This window comes from Bidens hawaiensis, unplaced genomic scaffold, assembly GCF_021521415.1.
Source record: "Bidens hawaiensis isolate Kalapana, Puna unplaced genomic scaffold, B.hawaiensis_p1.1 tig00021181_1, whole genome shotgun sequence".
Classification (NCBI taxonomy): domain Eukaryota; kingdom Viridiplantae; phylum Streptophyta; class Magnoliopsida; order Asterales; family Asteraceae; genus Bidens; species Bidens hawaiensis.
In genome coordinates, this window is record NW_027493275.1 from 194569 (window position 1) to 219489 (window position 24921).

General features: G+C 36.0%; 4 protein-coding genes across 4 annotated transcripts; 2 read left to right on the plus strand and 2 right to left on the minus strand.

The window, feature by feature from the left end:
• Window positions 1–3330: 3330 nt before the first annotated feature.
• On the plus strand, window positions 3331–4715 carry LOC143562884 (F-box protein At5g07610-like). The gene has a single exon (XM_077050566.1). The coding sequence runs from the start codon at window positions 3519–3521 to the stop codon at window positions 4713–4715; it is 1197 nt and encodes a 398-aa protein (XP_076906681.1). The 5' UTR covers window positions 3331–3518.
• A 477-nt stretch (window positions 4716–5192) lies between these two features.
• LOC143562885 (large ribosomal subunit protein eL20y-like) lies at window positions 5193–6697 on the minus strand. Its single transcript, XM_077050567.1, has 4 exons — window positions 6626–6697; window positions 6433–6548; window positions 6312–6375; window positions 5193–5563 (listed from the first exon to the last, which is right to left on the minus strand). The coding sequence occupies exons 1-4, from the start codon at window positions 6635–6637 to the stop codon at window positions 5222–5224; spliced, it is 534 nt and encodes a 177-aa protein (XP_076906682.1). The 5' UTR covers window positions 6638–6697; the 3' UTR covers window positions 5193–5221.
• Window positions 6698–11164: 4467 nt separating this feature from the next.
• Window positions 11165–13241, plus strand: LOC143562887 (two-pore potassium channel 3-like). The gene is made up of 2 exons (XM_077050568.1): window positions 11165–12300; window positions 13061–13241. Exons 1-2 carry the CDS (start codon window positions 11165–11167, stop codon window positions 13239–13241), a joined length of 1317 nt encoding a protein of 438 aa, XP_076906683.1.
• Window positions 13242–13972: 731 nt separating this feature from the next.
• Window positions 13973–14915, minus strand: LOC143562892 (chlorophyll a-b binding protein 16, chloroplastic-like). The gene has a single exon (XM_077050572.1). The coding sequence runs from the start codon at window positions 14863–14865 to the stop codon at window positions 14065–14067; it is 801 nt and encodes a 266-aa protein (XP_076906687.1). The 5' UTR covers window positions 14866–14915; the 3' UTR covers window positions 13973–14064.
• Window positions 14916–24921: the final 10006 nt, after the last annotated feature.

Here is a 24921-nt window from a genome sequence, read left to right on the forward strand (position 1 = left end):
GTTCTTTTGCAACCTTGTTATTATAATATGTACTATGTTAATTAATTGCATTCACGTACCATCAGTTATTGAATCAACAACATTCAATCAACATTGGTTAATTTCTTATGGAATTTTTTACAATTCATTTTTTTTTTTTTTTGGTGCACACAATTTTATTTAGTCATAAGCACATTTAGCTCTTATTATCCTTGTTCTTGATGTCTTTATAAATAAATATTCTTTTGGGAATTAGTCAACTGTCAAGCAAGCATATCGTATGCAATTCTTTATTTAAGACCAAAAGTGTACAAAAGGATTGCAAGCTTCATGACGCGTTAAACCAATGACGAATGTCTTATGAAAAGATGTTCAAAATGAATCCAACAATATTGATGCTTACAAAAATGATGTTGTGAGTTTGATGATATAATATAAATTGCTTATATTATTGTGTTTTAACATTGAATGAAATTACAGCAACTAAAATAACAGCCTTGCTAATCTTATCAAATCCTAGTCAAATTTTTTTCAGTCAACATTAACTAGTTTTATACCCGTCCCAATTCGGGTTTTCCAAATTAATAAAATTAAAACTCAACCAAAATGTGCATCTTAAAAACCTTACTAAATGACGGAAATTAGATAACGTAACTTGACAATTTACTTCGCAGTCTACTACTTAAATTCTAGTCAAATGTGCATTTTTTGGGCCTCTGCAATCCTCCTCGGCCTCAAATGCTGCCCCGATTCATTATGTGGAGCTAGCGCTTGGCATTTGGCTGATGGCCTGTGCGTAACTCATTATTTTTTTATGTGGTTATGCCTATTATATAAATCTTAAACAATACAGACGCTTACAAATATGATGTTTGAGTTTGATGACAACATATATTGTTTATACCATTGTAGGGCTGTGTATGGATCGGTTTGGGATGGTTTTAGACCAAACCCATAACCATAACCAATATATCGGTTAATAGATAGCCATAATCATATGTTATGGTGGTTTCGGTTAATCGCTTTTGAATGTTATATCGAGTCGGTTATAGTTTAACCATGGCCAAAACAATGTAATTGAGCCCTAAATATTAACAAAAAAAATGACATGACATAGTTCGACAAATATATAATACATAAGGGATAGGTTAAAATAAGAAGTTTAATTTTCATAGTAAGGCTAGGAATGGGGGTGGGGGTATTTTAGTCTACTAATTTAATATTAAAAACCCCACTTACTTAAATTTTAAAACCCACTTACATTAATCTCAAAAACCACTTACATCTTCACTAATCTCCTACAACCACCACCACTCCACCGCTCACCGCCACCACAACTGTCACCCACCGCCACCACCTCGCCGGAAAAGTCACCGGAAATTACGCCAGAAATTTTCACTGGAATAGTCACCGAAAAGTCATCGAAAATAGTCCCCGAAGAAGTCATCAAAAATTTCACCGGAAATTTTCACCGGAAAGTCATCGAAAATAGTCCCTATAAATTTCGCCGCAAAAGTCACCGAAAACGGCCAGCAAAAAACACACAATGGAGAACACTATGAAAAACTCTGAAAAAAAAAACAAAACCTAAAAAGCACAATATAAAAAACACAATGGAAAAAATACTGTGAAAAAAAAAAACACAATGGCAAAAATACAATGAAAAACACAATTTCGATAAGACACAATTTGTAAAAAAACCCACCAATATGATTTATATATATATATGGTATTCATATTAAAGATAAAAAATGCTTGTCATTATGGTGATTTTTTATTATTAAAAAATGTTGTATAAAAAAGTTATGGACGTTTTAAAATGATTGAGGAATTGGCATGTGTCTTGCATGTGAAGAGAGAAAGTTAGCAAATGTGTTATTCCTTTTATGTCATTCCCCTTATTTCACACTTGATTTACCATCAATGTTCAAAATCAGCGGATTAGGTTAATTCTTATCCTTCCTAAAAAAATCATACTTCCTATTATAACCTAACCCTAATTATACATAATATTAATAATATATATTCAAACAAACGATAAATGGAATAACTTTTTAGTAAAATTAAATCATATAGTAAAAAAATGTAAGCAATATTAGTTTACTATCTTCTTTAATTTTCTCCAAATTATCACCAAATTATCAACATTGTCTTCTAATTATACCACTACAAGAAAATTGCGTATTAGCGGCAACGTCTGCTATTAGCGGCGACCCGTAATCATGTCGTCGGTAATAGCAGGCGTCGTCGGTAATAGCCCGATCCGTGTGTTCCTTACCATAGCTCCTCCTAAACATTGATTAAATACTGATCCAAGGGCTACAATCACATATGCTCAAACAACGCTCCTTATCTTCTTCTCAAACACATCCAACCACCACACACACCATCAGCCACAACCTCACCATTTTATTCTCAAGCACACCTGTGATCACCGTCATGCAACTACCGGTTCCAAGATCCAGCCACCGTCAAGCTCAAGCTCCACCATCTTTGGACCACCACCGTCACTGTTTTCAAGATCCAGCCACCGTAAAGCTCAAGCTCCGCCACCTTCAAGCTCCACCCCGTCGGACCGCCACCGTGTTTTCAAGCTCCGGCCACCGTCAAGCTCAAGCTCCGCACCGTTGACCACCATCGTGTTTTCAAGATCCGGCGACCGTCGAGCTCAAGCTCCGCCACTGACCCCTACCGTGTTTTAAAGCTCCAGCCTCTCGTTTCTATCTTGTGTAATTTTTGTATAAATCATGTAGTGTTTGTTTGTAGAAATCATGTAACAGTATACTGATATTAATAAAAATTATGTGTTTTGTTTGATTTTCTTGTTAATTTTGTTTCAGTCCATTTTCGAGTTCATTTTGTGGTGTACAACGAAATAGTCTCCATGAACTTTCCGGCCAACTCTCCCGCGAAGAATTAGCGGCGACGGGCTTACTTATCAGTGGCGACAAAAAGGCATTAGCGACGAAGGAATAGCAGCGACATGTCGCAGCTATTAGTATTAGCAGTGATTTACGGGATCATTAGTGGCGACATTTGTCGCCGCTAATGCTCAAAAATTTTGTAGTCTACTCCGTAAAGTAGAGAATCTTGTAAATTGGGCGGTTCCGTTATGACGGGTTTCAAATTATCTTTAACCAAAACCGACCCGTATATGGCGTTTTTCAATAAAAATTTAAACCGACCCGCCGGATATGTCGGTTATCGTTTAAAATCGGTTTGGTTATGTCGGTTATGGTTCGGTTAACGGTTATAGCGGTTATTGCACACCCCTCTTAACCATTGTATATTTTAACTTTGAATGAATCTACAAGAACATCCTTGTGATTCTCATCAAGTCTTGGTCAAACTTATTTAGGTGAACATTAATGTATGTTAGAAATGTTGACTGATTCAAGTCAACAGCAATAAAGTATTGGCCAAAGCTTCCATGACAATCTTGCTTTCATATGCTTCCATGACAATCTTTCCTCAATGAAAACACTACTACTTAAATACACATCTTCTTCAACACAACACAATCCAAATCACTCCAAAAAATGGTGAACACCAGAGCCAAAATCCAAAAAACCAAAACCACCCGTAAAGCCTGCTTCTCGCAAGCTTCCATTGAGGATCCCGATCATCAATCGACTCGGGCAGGAGCATTAATCGGTTCCAACGATGACATTTTAACCGAAATCTTGCAACGGCTCCCTGCTACCTCCATCCTCCAGTTCAAGTCGGTATCAAAACACTGGCTGTGGCTATTGAGTCAAAGGCGTTTCACCCTCCGATATGACAACCTTTCAAAATCTCCGGGCCTTTTTGTTCGCAATACGTATATCCCGTTTGATGCTGAAAACCAAAATCCTCCTTTCCATAGTCTCGATTTCTGCTTCGATCCTTGCGGTATAAGAATCTTACAATCTTGTAACGGACTGCTACTTTGTTGTAGCGATCGAGGAAACCAACGTGCTCGTAAATATTATGTATTCAATCCCACCACTAAGCAATTTGCACTCATCCCTTCAGTTCCGGGAGGTCAGAATGTTCGTAGAACAATTCGTTTCATGGGTCTGGCATATCATCAAACAAACTGTGTTCACTACAAAGTTGTCTGTATTCGTAACGCAGAGGTTAATGGGGAGTTGTTTCAGATTCAAATATACTCATCCGATACCGGGAAATGGAAGATTTCTAGTGAATCTTTCTCTGATAATTATTATACTTTATTATGTTGTGGAGTTTATTGGAATGGAGCTATTCACTGGGCACCCTCTTCTCGCAATCCCTTGTACCTAAAAGTCGAGGATGAACGGTTGCAGAAGTTGCCCTTACCGGTGCAGGTGGAGTCTTCTGGAGGCTATTACGACGGACTAATACCAAAGTACTTTGGGGAATCTAGAGGTCACCTACATTTAGTTGAGACCGCTGATAGTGAGAACCGTTTACACTTAAACGTGTATGAGATGATGAACGATCATTCAGGGTGGTTTGTTAAGTTTCAAGTAGAGCTTGATGAACTTCCGGGTGCTTTCCCGGAAATGACTCATAGTTATTATGAATTCGACGTCTTTGATGTTGTTAGAGGTGAAAAAGATGAAGACACATTCATGGTTGTGAGAATTCCCGGGAAGTTGATAAGGTACAATGTTCATGACAAGAGTTTTAAGCAGATACTCAATCTCGACAACTACTACCGTGGAGGAGACTCACATGTTCATCGCTATACCGAAGCGATAACTTATTTCTAAAAGGCGATTCGATATGCTTCTACTTTTTCCTATATCATTGTGTGTACTTTTTTCTATATCGTTGTAGTGTTTGAAAGTGTGTATTGGAAATATTAGTTGGTATTGAATAATAATATAGTTGTACCAAACTAAGCAATTAATGCAAAAAAAAAAAAATCGGAAAAACACCGATATCGGCAATATCATTGATATATAGGTGAAATAATATTGCCGAAATTATCGGTATCAATATTTCACATGATAACCGAGATACCACCGAGATAGACTGCATAGGTACCAAAAAAAGATGATTAAATGGATTGTTAAACTTTTGTGTTATGTTATTGAAATCCATCTAAAGAAGATATAAAATTCATATGAATTATATAATGTGACAAAATGAAAATCAAGACATGTTATGATCCTTAATGCAATTATACCAATCTCCATTAAAAACAACCATATATCCAAATTCAATAACATGTAATTTCAAAATTAAAGACAAAAATAAGGCAAAAGCCAATGACTCAGACAAACAAATTGGGCCTTGAAGCCTTGTATGTGGTCTTGAGTTTTCTAGTTGGGGGTCTAACCTTCTTGAACACCAATGGGAACTTGATCTTAGAGTTGTGAAACTGCTTTGTAGACTCTCTCTTGCAAAGCTTAGCTGGAATGGTGGCGGTTTTGATGACCTGGATGCAATGGTGTCGGACTCTGTGGCGGGATGCCATCTCGGTGTACATCTGTTCGATTGAGCCGTTTAAGGTGGTGTCCCTGTACTCCTTGTACATGTTATGATATCCAGTTCTTGATTGGTACCTTAGCCAGATTCCATAGTTCTTGATTGTTGTCGGGTTTTTCTCAAATATCTGTACAATCAAAACATATAAATTAAACTAGAAAGAACTCAAGCATGAAAGATTACCATGACAAGAAGACAACTCTCTACAAATCATAGACCATTAATCTATAGTACTAAGAGTGTATACGAGCCGAGCTCAACTAAGTAACTTACACAGAGCTTGAGCTTAAGCTCGTTTACTATTTATTAACACAAATTTTTAGTTGATTTTCTCATAACTGTAAGCATAATACTTACTATTAAAAATATATACATGTATATATAATAATTATTATTATTATTAAAAATATATATATTAAGTAATAATTATATATATACTTGGCTCGTGATCCGGATCGATCTTCATAAGTAATTCTCGGGCTCGTTTACTATTTTATTAAATTATTTTCATATTATAATTAAAAACATAACATTATATATATATATAATATTTAGTTATTTTCCTAACAATTATATATAATTATTATTTAATATATATATATATATATACTAAATAGAAATTATGTATATGATAGCTAGCTCAATAAGTGATGCCCAGGTTCAAGCCCATTTAATAAAAAGCCTGTTTTTAAACTCGGGCACCAGATCGAGTAGCTCAAAAGCAGCTTCGCTTGTTTACACCCCTGATCTATACACGCATAAATCTTATACCATTAAACAAAAATCAACAACATATTATTCATTCTCTAAAACCTAAAAAATTAAATAATAAATCTCTCTTTTAACACATATAAAAATAAATTTGCATAAATTACCTCATTAATGGCAAGCATCTGACCATTGCTTTTCTTCACCTTCTTTAGCTTCCTCAAATAATACCTAATTTTCAACATCATTAAATAACCTAAATAATAATAATAATAATAATATACGTACCAAAACTTGCTTTTAGCACGGACTTCATTGGTGGCCCACAGCTTCATACGGTAGATCTTCGGGTTCTCATCTGTTTCGGTCGGTAAGCCTCTGCCGACAACCTGAAACTGGTGGAACTGCAAACAACGAAAGAATTAATCAATTTAAGGTTAATGGAAAATAAACACGTGATTTAATCAATTGTTGTAACAACCTTGTAACTCATTTTCGGAATCTGTTTGCTGTTGAATCTTGATCACTTTTGAGGCGGTGGTGAATATGAAATAATAATTAGGGTTTTTGTTATGTGGTTAAAAGGCTTTTATTGGGTTAAGTGGATTGGGCCGGCCCATTTAATAGAAATTTATTTATTTATTATTATTATTATTATTATTATTATTATTATTATTATTATAGTTTTTAATTGTTTTGAGTTATAAATTTGGGGGTGACGTTCGCGTTAGAAACATAACATGTGGAAGCTGTCCTTGGTAAGTAGCGAATTCCATGATATAGGCAAGGTTTGTTAGGAGTGAATTCGGTTGTAGCGTGACGTATATAACTTGTCGTGTCGTGAGTAAATCAATGCTTATGAACCAGTGACGGAACTTGAATAATTGCATTGGGAAGCAAAATATTAGTTTAATCATAAGTACATGCATATGAAGCAATCAAATTTTTTCATTAAATAAAGATCATAAATCCTAAAAAAAATATTCGTGCAAATAAACGAATGTTAGGTTTTTGATAGAATGGGTTAAAGATATGAAATATGGCATGATTACAAAAATAAGCTATATACCCTACTTCTGAGCCCAAAAGTAAAGGGCCACAACCCCTCCCGCCTCCACAATGGTCCGTCCATGTTATGAACCCACAAGCCACAACACATCGGCGTTGTATTGAAATATATATATATATACACACACACATACATGTTCTATAAGAGCATAATGAAATTATTACAAGTATACTAGGGATGTATCATGCGTGTCGTTGAAACCAAGCAAGCCGAGTGCACCTAGATCATCTTACTAATTACACCGAGACAACTCATTCTACCTAAATGAAACCAGAAAAACCCAAATTGAATGGAGGTGATGTTACAAAAACACCCAAATTACCATTTTTTTTTCATACAGACAACACCTGTTTAACTTTGGAATCATATTCTAGTAGTACTCGCTGAATTCTTTTGCTAATTCACCTACCCAAGTCATATGTATTTTTGTACTCGAAATACCCAAATGAAGCTGAAAGCATTACTCGAGGATGCACCGAGCATCCTTAATGTTTATAATATCAATTATTGTTTCAGTGAATGACCGAACAAGAAACATTTCCATCGTATGTTTAAAAAACAAACTCTTACCCAGCATAGTATGCTTTAATACGTGAGTGAATTATCCTTGCTGGACTTTTAACTAGCTTCATAGTCATCAATTCATGAAGAAAACCATTTGTATATGTATATAATAAATAAGAGTGTTATTGTGTGTAAAGTGTAAGGTATTGAAATCGAGTTTAATTATATCATTATACATATAAATGATTAATTTGGAATAATACCACCTCATTGCTTCCATACATCCACCACCAAAAAAGCAACCATTTCCCCAAGTATTGTAGCCAAAATTTTCGCATTATAAATTGATTATAATATTCATTTTGAAGATAAAAGAGATGTTTAATTTATAAAATTATTTGAAAAGTTTAAACATCCACATTTTCAAGCATGTGGCCATTGTTTCCCATCAATGAAGCACCCATCATTCACATTAGCTTCTTTGAATCGATATATGAAGATGGGCGTTGTGTTTTCATAGTTTTCTAATTGACAAAATATCTAAAGATCTGAATATAAATATAAATAATTAAGTAATCAGGCATAAAAGTGAAAGCAAAACTATTTTGTTAAAAGGTTGTTTTCTCGTATAATCCCTCAATTATTAGAGAAAAAACTACCCTTAGTTTTGAATATTATCGTAATCTTTTTAAAAATAAGCTTTGTTATCAAGTGCATCATCAATCAAAGGAAAATTGTTATGTAATCGAAAGCTTAAACATAAATAAATAAGCATGATACATTGTTGGTGGTCCACTGGTAAAGACAAAGTTTTTATACAAATTAGGTTAGGAAGGTTTAGAATGCTTGCGTTCAAGTCCCCTAGACAACACGAATTGAGACAAATCTGCCGCCAAAAAGAAGAAAAGGGCAGAGGAATTTACTTGAAGGCAAAAACACAGCATGAGATCATTTAATGATTTCCAACTACATGTTTGACAAAAAGATCACGTCTTACAACAGTTTTCAACATATAGCCGTACTTGTGCCGGTCATTATTTAAAATGCTTATGCCTAGGCCATCTATTTACGCTAGAAAACTATACTAATGTTACTCAAAAACATCTCCCAGTTATAATCTAATGCTAACATTATATCTATTAATTAAATCAAACTGGATAACTCAATTTTTAAACTAAACTTCCACTCAACCCCTTCAAATTTCTTTTAACTCGTTCTAAGATTATTCTTCAACGTCCTCCTTCTAACCCCCCTTATTTCTCGGTTTAACCATTTAGTCATAATGAACTATTAGGATTAACCACAATCTTTATTTAACATAATGTAAAGTCTTGAACCCACAACCTCGTTATAGTGTAGAGAAGTTGTTGCGTGCTCTTGCATCAATACTTAAATCCTAAATATAAAGTAAATAATAAAGGTGCCCAAAGTTTTGGCCCGTATGCAATCGCCCACCCGACATACTAATGATTTTATTAACTAAAAATCAGTCATTATTACATGACAACAACGTCAACATACGTTCAGAATCTAACACATATAAATTTAGTCCTTAATATTTCCTAAACCAGTCGCTATCACGTCTTTTCAGTAACCTTTACATTTTCTTCCGAGACTATAAACTAGTCAAGAATAAAAATCAAATGTTAATTGTGCTTCAATACGTTTCATTAGGTTCACGATTCCATCACTTTAGTCCATAATAAAATGTTTTATATAGTGTGAACTTGTTCCATGTACAAACACTCAAACACCGACCTATTTTGTAAGGATATTTACTTTTATATAAAAAAAATTAAACTAAAAACATACTAAATTTAGACATATCTATAGGCCTGTAAACGAACCGAACGGGAACTTTCGTGAACCGTTCGTTTATGTTCGTTTATTTAATAAACGAACGAACATAAACAAAAAATTTGTGTTCGTTTAATTAAACAAACGAACATGAACACATGTCCCGTTCGTTCATTTATGTTCATGAACGTTCGTTTATGTCTGTTTATTTATGTTTGTTTATGTACTAATAGAAAATAATTAAATATTATATGGATAAGTCATCTGCTTAAAGGTTTTATATTTGTTAATTTGTATTCATTTTAAATGTTTTCATTTAAGTTCGTTTATATTTGTGTTCATTTACATTTGTTCATGCTGCTCGTTTATCTTTGTTCAGTTATGTTCGTTTAGATTTTAAACAAACGAAAACAAATGTCCATTTTCAAATAAACGAACATGAACATAAATATTTGTTTGATTAAGTGTCCATGTTCTTTTAAAGTTAAATGAACGAACATGAACATGCCCTTGTTCATGTTCATTCGATTTGTTTACAGACTTTCATTATTCACATTGATGAATACATCGGTCTCAATCTCTAGGCTCTGCAAATTTTATTTGTGTTCGTTTGTGTTCGTGAACACATTAATTTCGTTAATGAACGAACACGAACATAAAATCTCTTTTGGTACGTGCTCGTAAACCGTTCGTGAACACATTATTTTCTTAACGAACGAACATAAACAAGGCATTGTTCGTGTTCGTTCGGTTCGTTTACAGCCCTACCTACCTTTTTAACTCAAACCAACTTAATAACTTATGTAACATCCAAACTCATATGGGTGTTAAATAGGTCGTGTTTGCATGTTGCCGGACATGGTTCCATCCCGACAGTTAGATCGTGTCAATAATTTGAATCTAAAGATTTGACATGAACTCGAAAATGACCCAAACTTAGATCGTGCCAAAATGTGAACCCGGAAAACGACACGTTTTGACCCGATTTTTTTATTTCTTATTTTTTCTTTTTTATTTTCTCTTTCACATATTAATATTTTTTACAACAAAAAAAATCAATATAACATCATTGCATTTTACTTTTATAAACTTCGTCAATTTCCATTTTACTTAAAAATTGCTTAAAAATCTTAGCGTAAGATACCCTATAACAGGATCAACCTGGGTTCGACTCGAAACTGATCGAGCCTGTTTATATTAAACTCAAACCCGCAAATTTCATATTATGTTCGTGTACATCAAGTAGAAAAATAACTAACAAACTATCAACAAATAGTAAGGACTAAATACATAAACTCCTCGAACAATATAATAAAACTTCACGTAGCACTTCGTTGGCGGTTCAATTTACACTCTGTTTCTCCCCGTGATATCATCGTGTCCCAGCATTCATATTTCATTCGTAGGGCATTCATTATTCCCAATCCCTTCAACATATTCAACAAAGTTTATCTTCATACACAATCAGAGCATCATATTGTACGTACCCTTATTCCATTTGCATGTATTTATTTAACGCTGTGTGATTGATTGATTGATTTCACGTATTTATTTAACCTTTTTATTTAAACCCGTTTCGTAAATCAATAAACATATTATTTTTATTTTTTTCGCATCTGAAAAAAAACTGTCAACAAACTGCGCCCCAAGATGGAGAAGGAACCTCTCCTTCCGTCCCATTCAAAAGCTCCGAGAACGCCCACGTGGGCGTTACCGGAGCAAAACGAGACCGCGATCCCGCCCACGCTAACTCCTATGGAGCTTAAAGACATGCTTATATTCGGGTCACCGCGGGAATCGCCTTCTTCCGCTTCGATAATGGTTGATGCTTTGAATCTAAACGTCGGTATTGATAACGAAATTTACTCACCGAAACTCAACGCGACGTGTTCTGAAGCGATTCAAATACCCGCTGCAAATGTGAATGTGAATCAAGATACTCAAATTCATATTGCCCAGAGTTATAAGATTAGGAAGACATATCTGCATAGGTCGAAAACCGCGCCTGCGATTTGTAATATTAATGATTTGGAGAGGATTTCGAAGCCGAAGCCACCTCAGTTGGGTTCAGCTTCGATTGTTCGACAGTCTGCGTTGTTGTTGGTGATGTATTTGTCACTTGGTGTGGCGATATATTGGTACAATAGAGATAAATTCATGGGGACAGAAACATATGTTGTTGTTGATGCTTTGTATTTTTGCATTGTGACAATGTGTACCATTGGGTATGGGGATATACTACCCGATACACCGGTGAGTAAGCTGTTTTCAATTATGTTTGTGTTAGTCGGTTTCGGGTTTATTGATATTCTGCTTAGTTCAATGGTGAGTTATGTTCTTGACTTACAAGAGAATTACTTGTTGAGTTCGTTAACGAATGGGAAGAAGCGCTATCATCCGGAGTATATTATTGATTTCAAGAAAGGGAGGATGCGGATCAGGACGAAAGTCGGGTTGGCTTTAGGGGTTGTGGTGTTATGTATCGGGTTAGGTGTTGGCGTGCTGCATTATGTCGAGAAGCTCGGTTGGCTTGATAGTTGTTATCTTTCGGTTATGTCGGTTACGACTGTTGGATATGGGGATATAGCCTTTTCATCGGCTGGTGGTCGGGTTTTTGCGTGTGTTTGGTTGTTGGTTTCGACACTTGCAGTCGCTCGGGCCTTTTTGTATTTGGCGGAAGCTCGGGTTGATAAGAGGCATAGGAGGATGGTCAAATGGGTTCTTGGTCAAGATCTTACTGTTGCACAGTTTCTTGCTGCTGATATTGATAACAATGGTTCTGTAAGGTAATATAATCAAATATCAAATTATTAATAAAACTTACAGTTTGTTAGTTACCTGGTTTTAAAAAGCGAGAGGCGAACAAAAGCGATGAGGTTTAAAACCGAAGCGCAAGGCGCATAAGCGAACGCCTTTTGTACACGAGGCGCAAGTTTAATATATATATATTTTTAATATATATCATAGGTTTTTAGCAGTGACAAAACTTAGACAAAGATACCCAGGGGGAACTTAAAATGTATTAAAAAATCATAAACGAGTGGGTTCGGGCTCAAATTTTCGGTCGAAAACGGCTAAATTTACACCACGTATAAAAAATTTCGGGGAAAAAACAAGTAAGTTTACACAACTGCACAAAAAAACTGGGGGGGGTGGGGGTTGGGGGGGGGGGGCTATGCATACTTTGCCATCTGTTTTAGCATCTCGCCCTTAAATTTAACTATAAACAAGCATTATATATATTTTGTACATAAATTACCTACGTGTAAACCTTAAAAAACATGCTGCGCAACATTTACAATGCATAAAAACCACCTATGTACAAAAGGCGCTCGCCTCAGCTTCGCCTTAGGCTGCCTTTTCCCTAAAAAGGGCGCCTCACTCCCGCTTTTTAAACATTGGTCGCCTTGAGTAGGCTAAGGCGATGAGATGAGGGTTTCGCCTTAGGGTCGCCTCTTGCCTCAACTCACCTCAGGTGCGCTTTTTTCAAACCAAGGTTAGTTATGTAATTGATGTTTAACTTTGTATATATTATTGTGATTTCAGTAAAGCTGAGTATGTGATATACAAGTTGAAGGAAATGGGAAAGGTTACAGAAAAGGAAATATTACAAATATGCACAATATTTGATCAGCTCGACACGGGCAACTCAGGAAAGATATCACTTGCTGACCTTATGCAGATCCGAATCGATAGAGAATGTGAACCGCGTGCACATTTACAGTAGTTAAGAAATTCAAGATCAACAAAATATAGAATTTTTAGGGTTAACCCGACAACCCTCCAAACGCTTACGAGAGACCGTTAAGAGGCCCGGTTTCTATGGCAGGATGAAGCTCCCTTGTTTTGGTGGATTAATGACATAAAGATTTTGGGTTGGAATCTTATGAGAGAAATGTAACACTATTAACGCATTTATAATAAACACAAGTGTTTATACGGTTCTCGTAGTTTTTGTATGTTTGTAATTAGGGTGACAAATGTGGCCTATTGGTTGAATGGGTTGTAATAAAATGTATATAATGGGTCAGAATGGATCAAACTAAAATAAATGGTTGAAACCGATCAAAACGGGTTGACATTTCTTGAGGGTTTTTATTTATTTTTTTATTTTTTTATGGAACGAGAAAAATGCTGGAAACTTTTTAGTTTTTAATTTATATTTCGCGTTATACTTTTTTTGAATTTTTAATGAGAAGTTTTTAAAATAGGTCAAAATGGGTTGAGATTTCAAAAGCCCTTCAATAAAAAATTCAAAAAAAAAATTATAACTTGAAATATAAATCAAAAACTAAAAAAGTAAAAAAACTAAAAAGTTTCCTCTTTCTTCTCGTTCTATAAAAAAAGAAACTCAAGAAATGTAACTCATACATTTTATTACAACTCATTCAACCCAATTGATCACATTTACCACCCCTGTAATCTATAATCAATCTAGTCAAGGTAAATAAACAAAAATGCTCAAAATTAAACCATATATTACTAATTAATAATTCACAAACATGTAGGCATCAATCAAGTTTTTCAAATCACACACTCATTACAATCTCTCACTTTCCGGGAACAAAGTTTGTAGCATATGACCAAGCATTGTTGGCAACAGGGTCAGCAAGGTGGTCAGCCAGGTTCTCCAACGGTCCCTTTCCGGTCACAATGGCTTGAACAAAGAACCCGAACATCGAAAACATGGCTAGTCTACCATTCTTAAGCTCCTTCACCTTCAATTCAGCAAAAGCCTCAGGGTCATCAGCCAAGCCCAATGGGTCAAAACTACCACCAGGGTAAAGTGGGTCAACCACCTCACCAAGTGGGCCACCAGCAATTCTGTAACCCTCAACCGCACCCATCAAGATCACTTGGGTGGCCCAGATGGCTAGGATGCTTTGTGCGTGGATCAAACTCGGGTTTCCAAGGTAGTCGAGACCGCCTTCACTGAAGATCTGGGCTCCAGCCTTGAACCAGACTGCTTCACCGAACTTAACCCCGTTACGGGACAAGAGCTCGGGGAACACGCACCCGAGGGCCCCAAGCATGGCCCACCGGGAGTGGATCACCTCGAGCTCACGGTTCTTGGCGAAGGTCTCAGGGTCAGCTGAGAGCCCAGCAGTGTCCCAGCCGTAGTCACCTGGGAATTCTCCAGTGAGATAAGATGGGGCCTCACCAGAGAATGGGCCCAGGTACTTAACACGGTCGGGCCCGTACCATGGGCTCCCCGATGGTGCAACCTTCTTGGGTGCACTGGTTTTCCTCATGGAAACCCGGCCATTTCCAATGATCTCGGAACCGGTTGGTGCGATTTTCACCGCCTGACCGACAAAAGAAGAGGATAGAGCCATTGTGGAAGCTGCCATTGTGGTGTGTTTAGTTACAAGATGTTGTAGAGGAGTGTATGAGTTATGAATATTGGTTGTGGTGGGAGTTGATTTATAATATGGTTTGGGGTTAGATTGGTGATCAAATGCTATCTATGTACAATCTTTTACTCCATTGTGATTGGCTAAGAAGATTGTGGTTTTATCTATGGAACCACAAGAATTTGAAGTTGTGGTCCACCAGAGATATTTGATACTTTGATTGTGGCCATGCATATTAAGTGGCTATTGTTTACTTGAGTGGATGAAAATGATTTAAGCTTTGACGAAATACGTTTCTTTTATTAAAAAGTTATAAAAATATCAATTGTTTTTAAGTATGTTTGTTGAAGATAGTTAAAACTCTCATTTAAAGCTAAAATAAGGTTTAATATAGGTTGAAAGATGAAACATGTGAAGTCTAGCTTTTTATATAAAGTTGAAAATCGAAGGTTTAATTTAGAGCCCTTCCTATGGAGTTGTCTCTATAGCCTATGGCCTTATTTGAGGTCTAAGTGGAGGGAGAGAAAAAAGTATAACTTATCCGAATTTTTAAATAAGATCGATGAGCTTTCATGAGAGGTGATGAAAAGAGAAGGGAGAAATGAAGTGGGAAAAAAAAAGATGCTTTAAGGCGATTAGATTTGGTCGTGGATATAATAGTTTTTGATAAATATATATTATAAGGCTGTGTGAAATATAAGATAATATTGAGGTTAATTGTTACCATATAACACATGTTCATGTTAAAATGCAAAAGGTCATAATATTAAAAAGAGTACGAACAAATCTAATCCATTAATCTTAGATTTAAGTGTAGAGATTAATTTAAGAGGAAAAAAATGATGGTAAATGCATAACGGTAATAACTCATGACATTTATTAACTTTCTCATTCCATATGCAAAACACATGTCAATTTCTCCATCAATTTAAAATGCATGTCCCTTTTTCATAAGGCATTTGTTTTTTTAAAAAAAATTATTACAATAACAAGCGTTTTTCATCCTAAATATAAGTATCATACTATTATATAAATATAAAAAAATTAGTGGTTTTTATGCATTGTGTTATTGACTGGTCATTGTAAAATATATGAGGATAAAGTTAATATTGAAAACTTGAATACAAATATATTGGGAAATTTAAAGGTGTTCAAAAGTATCCGAATTATCCGATAATCCGTATCCGAACTATCCGACATTTCGGATATCCGAAACCTGGATATCCCAAAATTAGGATTCGGGTAGCATTTTTAGGATTTTTCGTATAGTTCGAATATCCAAACTATCCAAAATATTAAATTTAATATATATATTTTTTTAATTTATATATATACCTTATACCATCCTTAATCCTTATCGGAACTATCCGAAATATAAAATTTAATATTTTTTAATTTATATATATAAATATAGGCTAAGTATAAAATGAAAACTCACTTGAGTTGTGAAAACTCTACAAACCCATTCTTAATCACATATTTTTAATTAATATTTAAATCTTATGGTCCACAATTAAAGTGAATTAAAAATGTAAGTATAAATATAACTTTTTCTCTTTCCTGAAAACATATATAAAAATTAGTAAAAAAATGTTAAAAAATAGCAAAACATTTTTTTTTATGTTTCGATGTTTTGTATTAAATGTTACAACATATATTACATGTAACAAAAAAAAAACCGATGTTACATAGGGTTTTCGCGGGTTGTCACAACTCAAGTGGGTTTTTTTTTTTTCATTTTAACCTTACCCTATATATATATATATACACACACCTTATACCATCCTTATCCTTATGCAACCCTAATTTCTAGACGCCACTCACTTTCACAACCGTTCTCTAAGGTGGTGTTTGTTTTTTGCCAGAAGATCTTCCTGGCCTCTTATGTCTACGCCACGCGGCAGACCTTTAGGCTTGAAGACTGTTTGTTTTTCTGAAGACATTTCATTAAAAAATGTCTTCGCGCCCTCTTATCCTAGAAGACATGGACCAGCCTCTTTTCACATCTTCTGCATCTTCTATCTTATTTCAAACCCTAGCCCCTTTCATTCTACATTCTCATTCCCTTCATCTCCTCCCCTTCATCTCCGCCACCCGCGACCTCCACCACCGGCGACCTCCACTGTCGCGCCGCACCGCCGCTGCTCCACTACCGCACCGACAACCCCATACCTCTGCCTCCCTTCGCTTGCCGTAGGTCCGCTGCCCATTGCCACACATCCACAATTCCAGTCCGTGTATTATTATTTTGTTGATTTGTGTACTTTACCTATATTTGTATGATTTGTGATGTAATCGGTTTGAATTTGCGTATTGGATTATACTATTGAAAGTTTATAATATCGGAATTTGTTGAAATCAGGTTTAAATGATGTTCGTAGACTGATTATTAATGTCGTGTTTATCAATTTAGGTTTATTTTGTGTAAACGAGCATGAGCTTGGCTTGTTTTGACTTATGAGATTTTGAGAGTTGTTTTTCAATTATTGTTGAATTTTTATTAGATTTTTTTTAAGGAATTGGTTTGTTGAATTATCATTAGTTTTTGTTTAATTAATTAGTTTGCATAATTGTCCAATTATCATTAGTTTTTTGTTGAAAAAAGTTTATAGAAAGTTTAAGTTTAATGAAGATCTTGTTCCATTAGGTTTGCATAAAGTTTAAGTTTGAAGACCTTTTTTATGTTTAAAAATTCGGTTTATTTAAATTTCTGTTTATTTTAACAGTTTGCAGACGTGTTAAAAAACAAACAGTCTTTTTCTTGCAGACTGCAGAGGTTTGGTCCACCTCTTCTGCTATAGATGTCTGCAGATGTGGTCCGCAGACTGCAGACATTTTACCTCTTAAAAAACAAACAACACCTAAGACTCTAGCCATATCTTCCACTCTCCAATCACCGTCACCAACACACCACCTCCGTCCGTCGCTGCACTGTCCATCACGTCACCACTCACCACATCCGGCACTATCCGTCAGACCGCACCAGTCACCACCTTCATCCTCTGGTGTCGTTGTCCACTTCCATCTGCACCAAATCACCACGTTTCACCTTGATAAGCCGATAAGGTGTGTTAGATTTATATATTAGATTTCTTAAATTAGAAAACCTATTGTGTTTAGGTTGTTGGATTGAACGTTTTGTGACTTTTGTTGGTTGAATGTTTGGTGACTTGTAATTTTAATGTTAAAACAGGTCGTTTGTTTGTTGATTTTTTCCATGTTTTTTTTTCCAGATTTTCTTTCGGATATCCGAATCACTATCCGATCGGATATGCAAAGTTTTGGATATCCGAAATTTTGGATTCGGATTCGGATAGTGGATGTGAAACCCACTATCCGAAAGGACCGGATGTCCAAAGTTCGAATATCGGGTTTTGAACACCCCTATCGGGAATTTACCAAAATAGTCAAGTTCATGGAATTTTTTTTCTTTCAAAATAGACACATAATTTAACCTTTATCAAAGTAGTATGTTCTTATTTCTCACATATTAGTTTCGCTGGCTGAGACAACTAGGACTTTGCCTACATTTTAGCAATCGACCACGGCTTATCCTGCATTCCCGCGGTTTTAGTGACTTAGCCCTTTAGGGTACGGTTTTAACGACTTCGCCTGCACAATGCCGGCCTCACTCGGACTTTTAGAGGCTTAGCCTTCTCTTTCGGTTGCTAGCTAGGCTGCCTAGCTACTTTGGTGAAGACTAAATTTCTTGTATGTTTACAAGAAAAAAAGCCAAAAGAGATTAGATATAATTCTCAAAATATATTACATGTAAACTTTTTAATTACATGCCAAAAAGTTGATTACATGGAGATATAACGTGGACAAAAGAAGCTAATATGGCATGTGCTATTGCAAAAGTAACTATACTATGAATTAGTGACAACTTAATACTTATAAGACAACACGATATGGGTTGTATGAGGGACGAGCTTGCAGGCTTTACCGCCCCAAACACTGCATCAGGGCTTCGTCAGGGGGTGTTTTTGGTTGATGGGGCGGTAAGAAGAAAGTGGTGAGGCCAGACTTTGCTTTTCACACACTCTCTTTCATACACATATACATTTATATATTATAAAATAAAATGGTAAAGAGGGCTTTAAACCATAATGAGGATTTATGAAGAAGGGCTTAGGACCAATTTCCTACATGGCGGTAACGTAGAGGGGTGGACACATAGTCTAATACTAGAATTAACCATTCAAAGAGATGTCATGTTGGTGAGTGATTTATCATTGTCTTGGGTTCAAATTATGCATAGTGTAATAATTAACAATTAGGTGTTATTTGTTTTTTCAGAGGTAAAATGTCTACAGTTTACGGACCACATCTGCAGACATCTATAGAAGAAGAGGTGGACCAACCTCTACAGTATATAAGAAGAAGACTGTTGTTTTTTAATGTCTGTAGACTGATAAAATAAGCTGCTAGTAGTGTACGAACGATGGTAGTAAGTGGTGGTGGTGGACAATGGTGGAGGTGGTGGTGGACAGTGGTGGTAGGTGGTGGACGGTGGTTGTGGCAGACGGTGGGCGGTGGTTGTGATGGACAGTGATGGTAAAGGTGGTCGTGGCGGACTGTGGGGTGGTGGGTTGTGGTGGTGGTGGACGGTGGTGGTAGACGGCGGTGGTGGGTTGTAGCGGACGTTGGGTGGTGGTGGTGGTGGACAGTGGGTGTTGGTAGATGATAGTGTTTAACCCTTTGCGGACCTTAGAAGATTTTAGAAGTGGATGGACAAAGTCTGCATCAAGAAGAGTTCGCGCAGACATTTTTTAATGAAACGTTTCGAAAAACAAACATTCTGCAGATGGCAATGTCTGGGTAGCACAAACAAAAGAACCTGCACAGACATTTTTTAGAAAAACAAACATCACCTTAATAGCAATAATGTAAAAAGCATCACTCCCCCCCCCCCCCCCCTCCTTTCTCTAACAAACAACCTCCTTTTTCTAGAGTGAATTACACTTCGTATGTAATATAATTTCACTGCAACCATCAGCATCATCGCTGTCACCACTACAACATCTATCAACACTCCTTCCACCGTGGTCGTCGATACAACCACCGTAGACAACAGCATCACCACCCCACCCTCATCGCAGACATCACCATTGAAAATGACATCAACACAACCTTTGAACCCGTAGCCACCAATGCACTGGCACAACCTTCCCTTGCACTACCACCGTTGCCGTCGACGACGCCAAGTCCTCCATTAGATTTCCAACACCTTAGTCGAGATACCTGTCACCATGTAGTTTTCAAAAGATTGAGTTTTACAATCTAAACGGGCTTGCGATGCAACTTGTTTCCCCTTTGACTTCTATCTTGATCTAAACACTATATTTTATAATGTAATTTATACTCATGGGTTGTTACTCAAACCCACTTTGATCCTATTCGGGTGTGACAAACATATTCTTTAAAGAATGAACCAAAATATACGTTCTCAAATTGAGAATTATGAATTTATGATGGAGTACTATTTTGATTTTTTTTTCTAATATGTTGACCTAAAGTCATGATGTTGACTGTACAAATGTCTTTAAAGAATGAACCAAAAGGAATTTGGCGGCTTATTGTAGTCTTTAACGGTATTACGCAACTCATCCTATTTATTACTAGATATCTAGTCTAGATTATGTGAATGTCACAATTTTAGGGTCGAATCTTATTAATTCACACTCATTTTTCCATAAAGACTCCATTATTGGAGTATCATTTTACCACTTTTATGAAAAGCCAAAACAACTATGGCCTAGCTAGCAAACATCATGAACCAACATGTTAATTTTGTAGACTGTAATTAATCGTGACAAATCAAATTAATGGATCTAGTGAGAATCAAAACCATATATGTGTATCTTCCAAACTTACATATAAAACAAGACCCGAATTAGTGATCAAGCTAAACCACAGGTCATACAAACCTATTTAAAGTACAATGAAATCACCATAATAGCCATGCTGACTGAAAAAAGAACAAAATAGCCATGAAATTTGTTACATAATCACCGAATCATTTTGGCGAAGGAAGAAGACGAATGGCGCGGGAGAAATGGTGTGCATGAGAGGATAGCGCATAAGTTTAAAGTTGAGGCATGAGATTAATGTTGGCGCAAAAAATTTTCATCGCCGACCAATATTGGCGAAGGAGGTGATGTGTTGCGCCATATGGCGTAGAAGGAAAATGATGATGCAAGAGGTATAGGGTTGGCGCAGGAGATGAAAGGTTGGTGTAGGAGCAAAAAGTCGGGGCTATTTTTGTAATTCAAAAGAGTCGAGAATATTTTCATAAGTTTTTTAATCAATAGGGCTATTTTGATGATTTTCTCGTTAGAAAATATCTGTCAACACTGGTATAGAGAATGGAACGGGAATATTTCATCCAACTGGTCAAACATGTCAGAGCTAAAAACATTATCAAGCAAACTCTCCGAGCCAGTGAATGCCGCTTGTTGTTTAAACTCAACCTCTTTAGAGCTAACACGCTCATCTAGCGAACTATCCGAACCACGTTGTGTGCTAACACTCGTGGGTATGGTCGTCGGAGCCTTGGGGCTGTCAAAGTAGCCAGCATTGTAGCGGCTAATATCCGAGTCACGACCAGTGAGCTCTTGCACAAGTGACCTAAACTTAGAGGCACTAGTCTTGACCTTCATAGGTGAAGATATATAGACAACTTTAAGCTTTTTGTTAATGTTGTCTTTCTTTGTACGACAGTTTTTGGTAGGATTAGGAAGCATGTTCATGTTGATTGTAGGGTACTAGGATTGAGTTTGTTATGGAAGATAGCATGGGGTTTAAATAAGGATTCATGTACGAGAAAAGGGTTGGTTGATTGGTTGAATGTTTGAAAAAAGGTAAGCTAATGAAGACAAGATTTGGAAGGATGGTTAAGAAGGTTCGAGTGACGATAGTAGTTAATATTTAAGATACTTGCATGACCCGTAACTTTAATTGTGTAATTAAGCATGTGCGCAGACATCAATGACTTGCCAAATATTAGTTGTTGTATGGTAGTAACTTCTATGGTCTAATGGTCTAAATTCTAACCATGGGCTGCATGCAGGAACCAGGAATGAGAGCAAGTTGAAGGGAAAAGAATAACAACTATGCAAATTTCATCTCAAACTAACACGTGCATGCTATATATATATATTAATTGAAATAAAGTGAATAAAAGTTTCTTTAAAAATCTCTAGTCATTAAAACACATGGGTATATGCGGTCAAATTCGTTAGTAGAGGTGATTATCGATGGGAATCCGTCATTGACTGACGTTTGGATTATGGTCGTAATCGGATTTGGGAAAGATTAGTAATGAATATTAGTGTGGACCACGGACATGATAGTTAGAGATGAATCAATTAATGGGAACGTTTTGGTCTACATCAGGCAACCTTTGAAAGGATAAGCGGGAATCTTTTAAAGAATCTCATTAGATCACTATTGATGGATTACCAACGGTAACCAAAATTGCCCCCCCCCCCCCCCCCCTCCCAGCCCAAAAATAAATAAATAATAATTAACAGTAATAAATAAATAAACTAAAGTATAAATAACAATTAACAGTAATAAATAAATAAATAAACTAACTAAACTAAAGTAACTAATAAATAAATAAATAATAATCACCGATGGACTACAATAGTACAATATGACATATGTGTTATTAATTATTATGAAAACCAAAACTGAAAGAATCTTACGAAACTAAAAATATTAATCTTTTTGGGACAAAACTATCAAAACATGCTACATGTTAAAGAAAGATTTTCGAAAGTAAAAGACTAACTAGTATCGCATTTCAGTGATTTCATCTAAAACTAACACGTGGGAGGCATTAACTTATCACTGAAAAATGAAAAAAAGTCTCTCAAAAAACCTCAAATTACTAAACCACATAAAAAAAGGTTAAGTTCAAATAATAAGTTTGATTTTTTTAAAAAGCCTAGGAAGGAGAATATTTTTGTTTTAACACTTTTATATCAAAATCCACTTACTTTTATATCAAAACCCACTTACATTAATTTCAAAAACACACTTACATAAAACCTAATTACATCTTCACTCATCTCCTACATCCACCACCACTCCATCGCCCACCACCACCACACCCGTCACCCACCACCACCACCTCGCCGGAAAAGTCCGAAAAAACACAATGGAAAACACTATGAAAAACACAATGGAAAAACACACTATGAAAAAAAAACACAATGATAAAAACACAGTAAAAAAACACAATTGTATGACACAATGAAAAAAACACAATAAAAAAAACACAATGAAAAATACTGTTGTATAACACAATTTTGTAAAACACAATTTGGCAAAACATAATTTGTAAACAAACCTGCTATTTTTTTTAATTTTTATATTACAATATGGTACTCATATTAAAAATAAAAAGGCACTCGTTATTATGGTGAATTTGTTTTGTCAATAAAAACGTAATAAAAAAAAGTTATGGACATTTCAAAATGATGGGGAAATTTGGCATGTGCCTTGCATGTGGAGAGAAAGACAACAAATGTGTTATTCCTTTTATGCCCTCCCCCTTCTTTCACATTTGATTTTCCCCTAAACTAATCTCAACCCTCCATATTCAAAATCAACGGACAAGATTACTTCTTATCCTTCCTACAAAAACTATACTTCCTATTATAACCCAACCCACATAAAGAAAGCATTAGTTAGTAAGTTACTATCAAACGTATAGAATAATAGATACAAAACACATGGGCATATGCGGTCAGATTCGTCGGTGAAAGTGTTTACTGACGGCAATCCATCACTGGCTCACGTACTTACTGAAGTTCGAAATTACAACCCAGAGTATTCTGATTTTCCGAGAATCTTTTAAAGAATATCTTTATGTCTTCATCGATGAATTACCAACAATCAGTAAATCGCCCCCTCTCCCGTAGAATAAACTAAAATAAAATAACTAATAACAATTGTAACATCTATGAAAAACCCATATTTATTTTGTTAACTTTGAAAGTTGAAGGACTAAAAATATTCTCAAGCTAAGTCATGAGAAAAATGAAATAAGAAAAATAAGCATCTTATGTTTAAGGATGTAACACCCACAAAATTTTGGTTTAAATTTGACAAGTTTATAAAGAAAAATAACTAAACATATTTATGAGATAAGTAATGGGAAAAGTAAAGTAAAGAAATAATGACATGTTTATGTTAAGGAAATAAGTATGGAAACTTCATCCCACATGGAAAGTGGGAAAGAAATGAAAACACTTTATAAGGAAGGAGTTATCCATGGTAATGTTCTTGTATGGCTAACCACTCTCACTAGTCCTAGCAGAGGGTGCGAAGCACCCGACGCGCACAGCGCACGGACACGGACTCGGGCAAAGAGCGTAATGTGGCGTTTTGATGGCGCACTTGGCACTTCACACGCTCGCATCGCCGCGAGCCGCATAAGGGTCGCTTTAGTATTTTTGAGTTATGATCAAGATGTAACAAGCTATCAAAGACCAGGGACTGAAAATTAAACTTTAGCATCTTCGCGATACGCGAAGATGACAAGAAAGGCAGCTTCGCGATACGCGAAGATGCATGACACGTCACGGGACACGTGGCAGACCGGAGTGACACGTGGCAAACCTACGCGATGACTCACCTAAGCTAGTGCGCCTTCGCGATACGCGAAGTTGCAGAAATTTTTGTATAAATAGATCGGCCATGGGGTGTTTCTCATGCATCCCTCACACCTCAATTCACACACACTAAGCCTCGAGAAGCGTGCCGACCTCGGGAAGCGAGCCGACCTCGTAAAAGTGCCAAGCTCGAAGCTCTGATGGCTTAAGAAATAGTACGCGTTATAGAGTAGAAGTGCCGCTCGATCAATCTTAGATAACTAACTCCGAATAGCCGTACGAGGTAGGGAATCTGATTAAGTTATTATACTATTATTTTATTTGCTTGGACCATAGTCCGGAGGGTATAGCCCAAACCTTGATTACAATTAAGTATAATATACCTTTTCATAAATAAATGTTATAGTCAAAGTATTATTTCTTTGTG

Excerpts from the sequence above, each read along its gene's own strand:
- LOC143562884 (XM_077050566.1), top strand. The coding sequence starts at position 3,519 with ATGGTGAACACCAGAGCCAAAATCCAAAAAACCAAAACCACCCGTAAA.
- LOC143562885 (XM_077050567.1), bottom strand. Across the intron at positions 6,376-6,432 it reads CGTGCTAAAAGCAAGTTTTG|GTATTATTTGAGGAAGCTAA; the intron begins GTACGTATATTA and ends GTTGAAAATTAG. Across the intron at positions 5,564-6,311 it reads AGATGCTTGCCATTAATGAG|ATATTTGAGAAAAACCCGAC; the intron begins GTAATTTATGCA and ends TTGATTGTACAG.
- LOC143562887 (XM_077050568.1), top strand. The coding sequence starts at position 11,165 with ATGGAGAAGGAACCTCTCCTTCCGTCCCATTCAAAAGCTCCGAGAACG. Across the intron at positions 12,301-13,060 it reads GATAACAATGGTTCTGTAAG|TAAAGCTGAGTATGTGATAT; the intron begins GTAATATAATCA and ends TTGTGATTTCAG.
- LOC143562892 (XM_077050572.1), bottom strand. The coding sequence starts at position 14,865 with ATGGCAGCTTCCACAATGGCTCTATCCTCTTCTTTTGTCGGTCAGGCG.